The 13,996-nt window shown below is 35.0% G+C and overlaps 1 protein-coding gene across 3 annotated transcripts in view; it reads right to left on the reverse strand.

Moving 5' to 3' along the window:
* Window positions 1–13,996, reverse strand: part of STT3B (STT3 oligosaccharyltransferase complex catalytic subunit B) — a 104,594-nt gene that overhangs the window by 19,687 nt on the left and 70,911 nt on the right. For all 3 annotated transcript variants that reach the window (XM_067005853.1, XM_059077324.2, XM_067005854.1), the window contains exons 4-5: window positions 10,305–10,370; window positions 8,600–8,699 (exon numbers count right to left, since the gene is read on the reverse strand). In XM_067005853.1, the coding sequence (XP_066861954.1) occupies window positions 8,600–8,699; window positions 10,305–10,370 (166 nt within the window). The remainder of the gene's footprint in view (window positions 1–8,599; window positions 8,700–10,304; window positions 10,371–13,996) is intronic.

A 13,996-nucleotide genomic window follows, 5' to 3' on the forward strand; every position in this document is an offset into this window, starting at 1 on the left:
CACAGCATATGCTTCTCTTCACTCAACTCAGCTGAGAAAGAATGCTTATTTGCTTTTAAAAGAAACCCATTTATAGAAGGTAAATTATGTGTTAATGGTTCAAATGTTAAGTTGCTGTCCAAGCTGTCTGATGAGAGATGACTACACTGTTAGAAAAAGGATAAGAAGCTTAAGTAAATGTAATAGGAAGGACCAATGTATAAAGTTTCTGATGACCTCAAGCTAATAGAGAAACAGTTGTCTAGAGGATGCTGCAGAAGTAACCCATCCAACAATGTACTTTCCAGACATATTAGTGTTTGAATACAATTACCCTCAATAAGACAGTTGAACACAAATGCAATAAAAGTTAAGTAAATATAAATAAGAATTTCTATGTCACATATATTTGAACTGTCAACCAATTTGGCTGATGGGTTATCTAGTAACAGTATGTTTCTTTAATAAATCATTCTGTGTAGACACCCAGACAAAGAGTTACAGAGGCAGAATTAGAAAAAAAAATGGGAACAAGGTCATTGTGTGACCTTGAACAACTACTTGAAAACAAGTTTGTTTCCTCACAACAGAATGAGGAGTTTGGACAAGATTTGTAGATCCCTCCCCTCCTCCCCCCCAATAATAATAAGCTAAGGTTCTATGATCAACAACAGGCCTTTTAGACAGCTAGAGCTGAGAAATTAAACCCTGGAGCAATATTGAACACACAAAGGCACAATTAGAGGGGCTTACCTGGTGGCACAGTGGTTAAGAATCTGCCTGCCAATGCAGGGGATACGGGTTCAAGCCCTGGTCTGGGAAGATCCCACATGCCGTGGATCAACTAAGGCCGTGAGCTACAACTACTGAACCTGTGCTCTAGAGCCCGTGAGCCACAACTACTGAGCCTGTGTGCCACAACTACTGAAGCCTGTGCGCCTAGAGCCTGTGCTCTGCGACAAGAGAAGCCACCACAATCAGAAGCCTGCCCACCACAACAAAGAGTAGCCCCCGCTCACCACAACTAGAGAGAGCTTGCGCACAGCAACGAAGACCCAACGCAGCCAAAAATTAAAAAAAAAAAAAAAAAAAAAAAAAAAAGGCACAATTAGAAAAGCCAAGCCTGAGAAAACCTTATGTCATTCATGTATATTAAATATAGTTAAGTCTACTTACATCCAAACACTACAATCACCTCTGAGGCTGGATTTCTCTTTCTTATATAAACACAAATGAACACTGAATATTATATAACACTGCCACAGAATTTGGATTAGATATGACAAATGGCACACACTGAACAAAAAAGTAAAGTCTTTTTTTAAAAAATTGAGGTCAAATTCACATATAATCATTTTGAAGTGAACAATTCAGGGGCATTTAGTATATTCTCAATGTTGTGCAACCACCAAACCTCTCTAGTCCCAAAACATTTTCATCATCCCAAAAGAAAACCTCATACTCACTCCATCCCCTCTATCCCAGGGCAAGGCAGACACAAATCTGCATCTGTTTCCATGGATTACTGGTTTGTTCTTTTTTGTTTGTTTGGTTTGTTCTTAATTGTAAAGGTAATGTATTGTTTAGAAAAAAAAAACCAACATAGTAAAAAGTGAAAGTCTCTAGCCCATTTACTTCCCTTTAAGTCACATTTTCCAGAAATAATCACTAGAAGGCATGGTGGGCACACATATACATGATGGGTACACACATCATACCGTCTCTTCAAATGGGACTACACTGTGCTTGGTAATGTAAAAATTTCAGCAATCACTTGCCTGGAAACTATCCATGAAGTTTCTTCTCAGGGATTTGCTCAAGTTCATTTCCAGGCATATCCAAAAGAGAAGACTAAACCGGGTAATATTCTCATTTCAGCAGTTTTATGCAACTTCACAGAGGCATTTATTGTCATTAGTGAAGAAAACATTTTACAAAAAAGTAGGTGCACTAGGGCTTCCCTGGTGGCACAGTGGTTAAGAATCCACCTGCCAATGCAGGGGACACGGGTTTGAGCCCTGGTCCAGGAAGATCCCACATGCCGTGAAGCAACTAAGCCTGTACACCGCAACTACTGAGCCTGTGGCTCTAGAGTCCGTGAGCCACAACTACTGAAGCCCACACGCCTAGAGCCCATGCTCTGCAACAAGAGAAGCCACCGTGATGAGAAGCCCCCGCGATGAGAAGCCCGCACGCTGCAACAAAGAGTAGCCCCTGCTCGCTGCAACTAAAGAAAGCCTGTGCACAGCAACAAAGACCCCATGCAGCCAAATAAAATAAATTAAAAAAAAAGAAGTAGGAGCACTAGAGTTCAAGTTAATAAAAAAATGGAGATGAGTTCAAGAAAAAGAAATTCAATCTTGGCAAACATGAAAAAGGCCAGGTGGGACTTTAATTTGTAAAAATTACTTTGTAAATATAGATTAATGTCAAATAAATCTGAACTAACAGAAACAGACAAGTTCTCAACAATATTTTATGTATAAATATTCCTCTATCCAAATTAACCTCATTTATACCTACTTACATGCACCAATGATACAAAGCTGATAAATGTGCTATATGCAATAATCCAAAGATAAGAATTTCCTTTTCAGAGAACTGGATTCATGTCTTCCCTATTTTTATCTTTTTTGGATCACTGATACTGAGATGTTTACATAGGAGGATATATGTTCTACTTCACAGCACTCTTTAACACACCAATATTTCCATTGTTAAAGAAATGACAGGCCCCAAATGGAGTCACCTGGGCTAAAATCAAAACTTAATTCATAACCTTAACTGCAGTCACAACCTTCCCCAGGAATGCAATCCTAACTGGTCAGTGCGGAATTTGCTGGTCAGCACCAATGAGATAATTCTTTCTAAATCCCCCTCACCAAAGAAAGATGAGGTAATCTGACACATAGACCCTTCCCTCCCCAATAGGTAGGTTACCTAAGCCTGAAAGGCATTTCTGTTTGTGAATTTCCTTGTCTTGCCTATAAAAATCTTTCCCTTTCTGAGGCTCTTTGGAGCTCCTTTCTACTTGGCTAGATGTGATACTGCTCAACTTATGAATCATTCATAAAGCCAATTAAATACTTAAAATTTACTCAGTTGAATTTTGTTTTTTTAACACTATTAAATTCAGGACTGTCTGCCAAGTAATATAAAATGTCACAAGCTCATCTTGCTTTTAATACTGCCCTTCTTCTTGAACCTGTAAAATTAGATATACATCTCCATACCTCAATTTAAATCCCATTTACAAACCCATGTTTTAAAACAAAGAAAATAAGCATTAGATATACTTGAGTATTAAGAAATAGTGAAGTAACTTTCAATTCTTAAAAATGAACACAATCTCCAATGCAAAATGAAAACAAGTTCTTCTCCAGTCTTTATACCACAGCATCAAACAGCGTGTTTAAAATGATCTCTTTAATTAATTTATTCAAATATTAAGTTTATGTCTACCATGATCAAGACTTTCTAAAAATACAAAATCTTATTAAGATCAATCCTATCCTCTAAGAGTTAGATATCTAATTGGGGAAATCAGAGATGTACACAAATAACCACAATACAATGAAGCAAGTACATGTGACATAAGTGGAAAAAACCCTGGCTCTATAAAAACTTAGAGGGAGAGAGCTCCTCTTCTTGAATGGGCATTGAAGAGGCAGTTGACAACACCTGTACCATTCTCTAATGTTCTCAAAAGACCTCAACAACACAAACACATGGCAATCATTCCCCACCAATTCTTCCTCCGGACTCTTTATGAAATTTGACCAAACTACTATCTACATCTATCACAACCTTCTATCTATCCATCTTAACCTACTTTTCTTACCCTTTAAACCAGACAAATAAAGCTTTCCATCAAAGTAGTAAGCTCTACGAAAACGCACAAGACCAATAATGTAGTAAATCATTTATTACATCACAACAATGTTTATCACACTGCCATCCTGTGGAAGTACAGTTACTGGCCTTCACTACTGCAGACCATACTTCCAATGTGTCAGAATTCCCCCCAAATTACCATTAGGAAGACATATACAAGGTCTGTTATTCTGTTTGGTTATTTTTAACCAAAGAAAATCTCTTTGATTTGGGACAAATAGTAATTTTCTGAAACAGAACCTAAACATCTTTTCACTCTTAAAGTACTTTATTTCTTGGGGGACTTACCTGGTGGCACAGAGGTTAAGAATCTGCCTGCCAGTGCAGGGAGCATGGGTTCGAACCCTGGTCCGGAAAGATCCCACATGCTGCGGAGCAACTAAGCCCGTGTGCCACAACTACTGAGCCTGTGCTCTAGAGCCTGCCAGCCACAACTACTAAAGACAGCACACCTAGAGACTGTGCTCCACAAGAGAAGTCACTGCAATGAGAAGCCCACACACCGCAATGAAGAGTAGCCCCCGCCTGACGCAACTACAGAAAGCCTGTGCACAGCAACAAAGACCCAACGCAACCAAAAATAAAAAAATTTTTAAAAAAAATTTTAAAGTACTTTATTTTTTTTTTAATCCAGGGTATGGGGTGGGACCAGAATGATACAGAGAAGAAACAAACCACTGTCCTTGACTTAAGGTGTACAAATGAATTGTTCTATAAAATAAAAGGCACCATGAAAGGCCTGATTCAAGTTCCAAAAGAATGTCAAGTTTTCAAGAAGCTCCTGCTGTTCCCCAAACTAACCTTTAAGTACCTTCTTAAACAACTTACGTTGGACAGTACCCTTCATGCTTTTAAAGTACTGCTATACTTCCTTTTACTTAAATAAAGTTAGAAAATGTTTTGTGACTATTATATTCCTGTTAACTTTGATCCACCATTAAATCACCTTAGCATTTCTGAGTTGCTTTATCTCCTGGGTGATAATGGAAAGGGCTAGCAAAATATTCCTTTGCCACCCCCTGTCTCTCTCAACCAAAATAGTATTAACCAAAAGAAACATAGTGAGGAAATACTTTAAAATTCAACCAATTTTGCTTTATTATTAACAAATATGATTAAAGGCTTGTAAGACTGTTGAAGCTTTTGACTAATAAAGATACTTTATTACTGCTTGATTACTTGACTACTGTGAATGCTGGTAAATAAGCAGGGTGAAAAATGGTAAGAAACTTATATGAAATTAAAGCTCACAAGATTCCCCCACCCCGCCCCCCCAAAACTAAAAGTTTAAAAAACGCTCCACAGATTCTTCTCGACCAGCAGAGAGAAATACAATGACTAACTTAACAGATATACATAATGATAAAAATAATTTTTCTTTCTCCAGGATGCTGTTCATTGCAAACTATGTAGAGAATGAGTCTTGTAAACTATAATTTTATAAGCTCTATTTGTAAAAGCAGCAAGTGACTTGTTCAAAACACCTGAGTGGAGAGACAATCACAACTTTTAAAAATGGCAAATATACTTTGTACTGATACCTAAAATGAAATCAAGGATAGTACAGCAGGAAAAAAACAAAGAAATATAATTTGAAAGTATAAGATGATGTTCCTTGGTAACTTCTAGAGCTAAATAGAAACAAGGAGGGCAGGGTGGAGAATTTGAACACCATGAAATTATCTAAGACTTTGCTAATCTAACTTCATACACATCCATAACATCCCTAACCCATTTTATTTTTCTTCCCTCTGAAAAGCTCTTCTAATATTCTTATATTCTCAAGAGCCAACCAAAGCAGGGTTAACTGTATTCTAAAGTGACCAGAGAAATCCTATTCATCAAATACAAGGTCTTTTCTCAACTCTCATTCTACTTGATCTTAGTGCTAACACTTAAGAGGACTTGGTCACTGTTCATGCTTTAAACTTTTATGCAGAAAATACTCCCATTTGACCTCCTTAACAATGTATTTATCTGGCTACTTCTAACTCTTCCTTTAGTTCTTCCTGATTCAGGGGCATTTCACAAAAGTCTATCCCTCAATCTTCTCCCTAACTCTGTTCTCCTGACCGTTACATTTTCAGGACCCCAATTTTTTAAATTACACAAAGAAACTCTTAGTTCCTCCCCATAACCATTTAACTTAAAATGTTTTTCCTGTATAGTTCCAAAACAAAAAGCCAAGAGAGTTATTGTTTAATCTGTCATCTTCTTTTCTGGATTCCAATGATTGTTTACAGTGTTTTCAGGGTAAAGAGATTTATCATAGGTTGATATATTTCCCCAGTAAGGTATTTATTTACATGGCAGGCACACAGTTACAGTGAGTTTTTTGCATTATGGGCTATGGAGCCAAAATATCTAAGTTCAGGCTTCAGCTCCATTACTAGCTACATGATTTTGAGCAAATTCTGTCTTGTTTCCTCATGTGTAAAATGAGGATATTGATAGTACCTCTATCTTCACAGTGTGGTTATGAAGACTAAATGAGTTAAATACATGTGAAGAATTTAGGACAGTTTGTGCTATATAAGAAGAACTTGATGTACTATTTCAGTGGTGATTGTTATAAAGTATGCTGAAATGGCTATAAATATAATTAATATACTCTAACTTTAAAAAATTGATGTAATTTATACACAGAAAAACTTATCCTTTTTAAATGTACCATTGAGTGGTTTTTATTATATTCACAAAGCTCTGTAACTATCACCATTGTCTAATTCCAGAACATTTCCTCACCCCCAAAAGAAACCCCATACCCATTAGCAGTCACTCCTCTACTCCCCAGACCCCTGGCAACCACTAAATCAACTTCCTGTCTCAACTTCCTGTCTCTAATCTGCTTGCTGCCTTTATAGATTTGCCTGCACTGGACACTTCATGCAAAAAGAATACCACAGTATATGGCCTTTTGTATCTGGCTTATTTTTCTTAGCACAATGTTTTCAAGGCTCATGATGTAGCATGTTATCAGTACTTTATTCCTTTTCATTGCCAAATAATATTCCATTGCATGAATCTACCACACACTTTATCCATTCATCAGTCGATGGACATTGGTTTGTCTTCACTTTTTGGCTATCACGAATAATCAACACTGTTATGAATGTTACAGTACAAGTTTTCGTGTAAATATATATTTTCTTTTCTTTTTTTTTTTTAGTTGTGGCCCACTGGCTTAGTTGCTCCGTGGCACATGGGATCGAACCCGTGTCCCCTGCATTGGCAGGTGAATTCCTAACCACTGCATCACCAGGGAAGTCCCAGAATCGCAGTCTCCCTTTTAATATACCTTAAGCCCAAAGAATCCATGGAAAATTGTTACAGAAAATAAGACAATGAAATATTGTAAGGACTATAACAGAAGCATACAGTACACAGTTCATATAGACACATCCTAAGCAGTTACAAAGTAAATATATATTTTCAATTCTCTTAGGTATATACCTGGGAGTGCAATTGTGGGTCACACGGTAACTCTATGATTAAATTTTTGAGAAACTGCCAAACTACTATGTTTTTTTAATCAAGTTAATAAGATTTGTATCTTTTTGTTACTGTGTTCCAACATTATTATAATGGAATTATATTATTTTACTAAGACACTGGTTTCAGATCATAACTTCTCTGTGATTAATTCAACCCATAAAAGTTCTGTCTGTCTCATAGAAAATGAGCTCTAAGATTTGAGACATCATCTATTACTAAGCATCTTATTCAAAAGATATGTTTTAAAACCTGTAGAGCAAATTAAAATCATGTAGAGAAAATACTCAGTCTCTACTATAGTCCAAATGTTTGTTTCTCCCCAGAATTCAATGTTGAAAACCTAATGCTCAAGGAAATGGTATTAGGAGGTAGCCTTTGGGAGGTGATTAGGTAATGAGGGCTCCAAGGGAACAGTACCCTTTTAAAAGAGGCCCCAGAGAGCTTGCTCATTCCTTCTACCAGGTGGGGACAAAGAAGGTACCAGCTGTGGAACAGGAAAACAGCCCTCACAAGAATGTGAGCATTCTGGTGCCTTGATTTTGGATTTTCTAGCCTCCAAAACTGAGAAATAAATTTCTATTATTTATAAACTACTCAGTCTCTGGTATTTTGTTATAGCAGCTCGAATGGACTAAGACAGTCTGTTGTATATTATACAGAAATAGCTTTCAAAAGTTTATTAAACTGTTAAGGATCCTTAATCTCTTACAGTGAGTAAGCTGAATTTGAATAATATGTATATGTGAATGATAGAAATGCCCATTTCCCCAAATTAAAAAAAAAAGGTTGGGCTTCCCTGGTGGCGCAGTGGTTGAGAGTCTGCCTGCCGATGCAGGGGACACGGGTTCATGCCCCGGTCTGGGAAGATCCCACATGCCGCGGAGTGGCTAGGCCCGTGAGCCATGGCCGCTGAGCCTGCGCGTCCAGAGCCTGTGCTCCGCAATGGGAGAGGCCACAACAGTGAGAGGCCCGCGTACCGCAAAAAAAAAAAAGGTTGACAAATATTAAATCTAGACTAATTTCGACAAAAACTCATTAAGGGAAAGTTGATAACAACACACTTAGTAAAAATGCCTGACCCTCCTTATTAATACAAAAAGCAAAATAAATCTAAAATTATTTTTACCTCCTCATGAATAATACTAACCTAACAGAAATGTCCATTCAATGAAAAGAACGTATATGAAACACCTCTTAGAAGTTGACAGCTATCAGAAGTCAAATCACTTACCTATGTAGACTCTTTTGCTGTATCTCTGCATTAGTAACAACACAAACACATGCAGTGGAATAAGGTTGATAATAAACACATAACCACCCCAAGCAGAGACCTATGAGTAAAGAAATGCTAAGTTAAATAATTTATATATTTGCTTTTTAAAATAGATAAGTTTTGTGATGACATGTCAAGACAATCTAAACATATAATGAGCAAATATAAACACTAGGATTTTTAGCAATTTTGAGATGCTTAAAAATGGATTTGTAACCTACAAATAACCTATTTTTCTTTATTTTTATTAATAAGTAAAACAACACAATACCATAAATCCAATACACTTTTATATATTCACTGGAGAAATGGTCAAATTAAATTAAACTTATAACACTGAGAACAACATAATTTGTGAATTGGCAATAAAAAAACTGTCATGGAGATAGACTTTTAGAATATAGATCATAAATTTTTAAAAGAAAAAAACCCCTTTACTCCTTCCATTTTTGATGATAAATACATTGCAAGAAACTTCACTAAGAATAAGAACAATGGATGTTAGCATTAGTCAACTAAACTAAAAGGAATACTCAGATGATCTGGATGTGCTTTGTGATCTTCAAGACAAAAGGTGCTACTTTGGGTATAAATTTATTCCTACCAATGGATACAAATCAAGATCCCAGTTTAATGTTTAGCCTATAGCACAAAATTAGAATAATTCTATTTACCAGACAATTGAGTATGTTATGTTCTGGTCTAAATCAATAAAGATTCTAAAGATTATGTTTATTCCAAACCAACAGAATTTATTAAGTACATTCCGTAATAGGCAATAAGGTCTGTCAAGATCAAAGTTCTTGCATGTTCTCTAATAATTAAAAGCTTAACAGAACCATTTGTACCAAAAGTCACCTTAGGAGACTATATGTTAACATACATGTTCTAACAATGATGCCCTTGTCTAAAATGTATAAGAACAATTTATAAGAAACAGCCTTCAGTTTACAATTCATATAAGAACACCAGTTTACTGCTTCAGTCATATGCTATTTTTCACCAAAGACAACATTACTCTGGTTGAGTTCCAGTTCTAACTGAAGGACTTCTGGTTATTTCCAAAATTTCAGTCTAAACTTGAAAGAGAATGGGTTTGCTATTACTGAGTACAACTGCACAGAATGTGCCCTAACCTTTAACCACTTTAAAAGGGGCATGGTTAATATGGAAGCACAAATTCCATGACATTTGTTTAAGAAACAAAAAAAAGTTACTTAAGATTATCATTAATTTTCAGCATAAGACTAGTATATAGGCTGTGGTGTGGGAAAGAAAGGCAGGAGATTAAGAAATCTGTTGAAAAAAATTATGTTTAAGTAGTTTACAGGTTAACCTAGAGAATGTGACCATTATTTAGGACAAGTTGTACATTTGAAAGAAAAGTTTCTGTTTCACTTGCTGCAAGTATTACGTTTGAGGGGTTGAGTATTAGCCCTCCCCACTAAAGTAAAAGTCCATAGCAGGCCCTGAAGGTGGGAGTAGGGAAGAGAGTGGTAGTAAGGAAAGAGGATACATTAAACAAAAGATCTTAAAGACTGCAGGAGAAACAAAGTGGACAAGTAGCCCTGGCTGAGAAGGGAATGATGAAGAGGAGGCACTTCACTGATCCAGCTACCAAAGAATTGTTTGCCCTCATGTAGTTTCAAACATGAAATCTTACCATATAGAAATATGACAAGCAGCAGCACATCGTCCAAAAAACTGACCCAGTTTTTACAGATTTTACCTAAAAAACAAACAAGCAACTGATATAATAAAGTTTATAAATGTTCCTGCTGAATGAAAAAAGGTTAAATGCTTAGTAAACTTGTATTTCAAAAAGCAAAGATTATTTTTTAAAAAGAGTAATGAGGTTATACAGATACTCGGATCCACTTAATATATATTACATTTATAACACTGGACAGTAGTCAGACATGTTAGGAATAGCTTTTTTTTTTTTTAGTTATATAGTTTTTAGTAAAAAGAATCATCTTAAAAGGAACTTCTATTTTTCCATTTGTTATATTTTCTATCTTAAGATGATTAATATCAACAAATTAAGATTTTTAACTAAAGAATAAATTTGTTCAGTAAGTCTACATTTTTATATGGTAGGTTTGCTTAGACATAACACCTTAATCTGTAGTTTTTCTTCATCTGAATGTGATCATCTATATCTCACATATAATTATAAGCATCAATTTTTGAAAACTTATCATTACCTAGAAATTTTCAGATACCACGATCATATCTTCAATAAATTTATATTCTTAAAATTTCTAGAAGGCCTAATTGATATGTCAGTAAAATTCTCAATTACTCTGAACTGGAAAGACAACGTGCAATAAATGAAGGTTCAAAAAGTTGACAAATCTCTATTGTCTTCAAAAACTAATCAAAGAGTTTACATGCTCATTTGAAAAATCAAAATATATTAGCACCTTCAGAAAACAGAATTTAAAATTTTAGAAACACAAGCTCTAAATACTTATGCCAAGAGCAAAGGGTCATCTTTACGATGAATTGAGTAAGAAATGATAGATGTAAGTCCCATTATAGGTAATTCTGTATTAAACATTATAGGTAATTTTGTATTAAAAGAGTTATCTCCATGTTCAAATTTAACAGTATGCTTTCTATAGAGCTTATTTCAAGTAATTCTTTACTTTCAAAATGGGCTTCTATTTCTGTTAGTACATTAAAACAAACTACAAGTGACGTCCAATCTTTGGGGAAATTGTAAAACAAACAAAAAAAAAGGAAGGGAGAGAGAGAGGAAGAAAAGAGAAAACACTCTTAGATTTACAGCACTTAGAGCTGTATGAGACTTCTAACAGACTATGAAACACTGCTTTGAATTCAATGTTACAGTGCACATGTGTGACAAAATATACTCCAATCTCCTCCCCTAAACCATGCCAACTTTGAAAAGGTTTACCTTTGAACAGGGTCAAATAACAGGATGGGTCCTATTCTAAGATGTAAATAGGGGAGGGAGTATATTAAAATATTGAAAAATTTAAAAGTGAGAAAATTACAACCCTGGAATTTGTGTTATAACTTTATTCATAAACTAAAAGCCACTGAATTGTATACTTTAAAAGGGTAAATTTTATGGTATGCAAATATTATTTCTCAAAAAGTCTGTGCAGTGCGGCTAAAACAGTGCTTAGAGGGAAACTTATACCTTTAAAGTGCTTATATTAGAAGAGATGATCTCAAATGATTAATATATAATCTAGAAAAATTAAAGCCAAAACTGAGAAATAAAATAATGAAGAGATAACCATGTTCATGCATCAGAAGACTTCATATTATTAAGATAACAATTCTCCCCAAACTATGTATAGATTTAATGTACTCCCGATAAAAGTAGAAATCACATCTCATTGGGGTAGATGTTGATAAGCCAATTTAAAATTTATATGAAGCAAAGGACTATGAAAAAGAGGAACAAAGTTAAATCATGCTACCTGATTTCAAGACAATATGGTGTAGGATAGATATATAGAGATCTCAATAAAACAGAAGAATCCCAAAATAGACTGATGTGTATACAAGTCAACCTATTCTGACAAGGCTATCAAGGTGAGTAATTCAGTGGAGAAAGGAGAGTCTTTTCAACAATGATGTTCAAGACGGGATATCAATATCCTCCCCACAGAGAACCTCAGCCCTTTTCTTGAACCACAGACCATAATCAACTTGAAACAGGTAACAGATCTTAATGTAAAACCTAAAACTATTGAGTTTCTAGAAGTAAAAACATGAGAAAATGTTTGTAACTTTGGGGTAGGCTAAGATTTCTTAGATGACACACCAAAAGCAAGATCCATAAAAGAGAAAATGATAAAGTGGACTTGATCAAAATTAAAAATTTCTACTTAGAAACATATGTTAAAAAAATAAAGACAAGCCACATACTGGGAGAAAATGTTTGCAAAACACACATCTATCTGATAAAGGACTTATTTCCAGAATATATAAAGAACTCTTACAACTCAGTAATAAAAAGCCGAACAGCCCAACCAAAACATAGGCAAAAGATAACAGACATTTCACCAAAGAAAAAAAGGAATGGGAAATAAGTACATGAAAAGAAAATATTAGTCATTGGGGAAAAGCAAGTTAAAACCATGAGATACTACTACAAAACTGTTAAATCTGAACAAACTATGTGCGGGCGATGCAAACAAAATAAATGCAACTCTTCATACTCTGATGAACGGAATGCAAAATGAGAGTCACTTGCAAAAACCATTTGGCAGCTGTTTATAAAATTAAACATGTAGTTATTTTACAAACCAGCAATCCCATACCTAGGCATTTATTCAAGAGAAATACTAATTTATGTCCATATGAAGAACTGTATGCAAATATTTATAGCCTCTTTATTCATAATTACCAAAAGCTGGAAAACACAATAAATTATAGAACATCCATACAACAGAATACTACTCAGCAATAAAATGTAACAAACTACTAAAACATGCAACAACATAGATGACTCTCAGAAGTATTATGCTACATGAAGTAAGTCAGACACAAAGGGCCACCCCATACTATCTGCTTCTATAACATGGCATTCTGGAAAAGAAACTCCCAGAGACATACAGACAGAAATCAGATCTGAGGTTTCAAGTAATACAGGTTAAGGAGAGGACTGATTACAAAGGCACAGGAGGAAACTTAAAAAAAATGACACACCCCACAACTACAGGAGACAATATGGTAATATGTATTGTTCTAAGTACTATTCTATCTGCATTAGCTCTGTTTTTGGTGACAGTAACAATAAAAGTAATAACAAACATGTACACATCACGTTCTGTGTTCCTACAATGTTCTTCTATACTTTTACATGCATTAACTTATTTAAACCATATGAGGTAGGTACTGTTATTGCTTCCATTTTATAGTTGATGAAATAGATATTCGGGAGGTTTAAACAACCCCAAGTGATAGAACTGGAATTCAAACAAACAGGAAGAAGATCCAAGAAAAATAAAACAGTGAAACAAACTAATGTTTGAAACTATAATCAAAGACAGCTTTCCAGAAATAAAAATTATCAATATACATGTTGAAAGGGGTCACCATTGCCAGAAGTGTCAACTTTGGGACATATCCTAGGAAATTTATTAGACTTCAATGCTATAGAGAAAAAACTAATTATTACTTCAGGAAAAAAAGATCATGTTTGTTATGAAACACATAAAATTAGGTTCTTGACAATAACAAGCAAAATGATGATAGTAAAACAATTCCAAGAAATTCAAGTAAAGAACAAATGACCTAGACCTTTCTATCTAGCCAAACTCTCATATATGACACTATAAAAAAACAGATTTAAACATGCGAGGACTTGAG

Source organism: Kogia breviceps, chromosome 10 (genome assembly GCF_026419965.1).
Source record: "Kogia breviceps isolate mKogBre1 chromosome 10, mKogBre1 haplotype 1, whole genome shotgun sequence".
NCBI lineage: Eukaryota > Metazoa > Chordata > Mammalia > Artiodactyla > Physeteridae > Kogia > Kogia breviceps.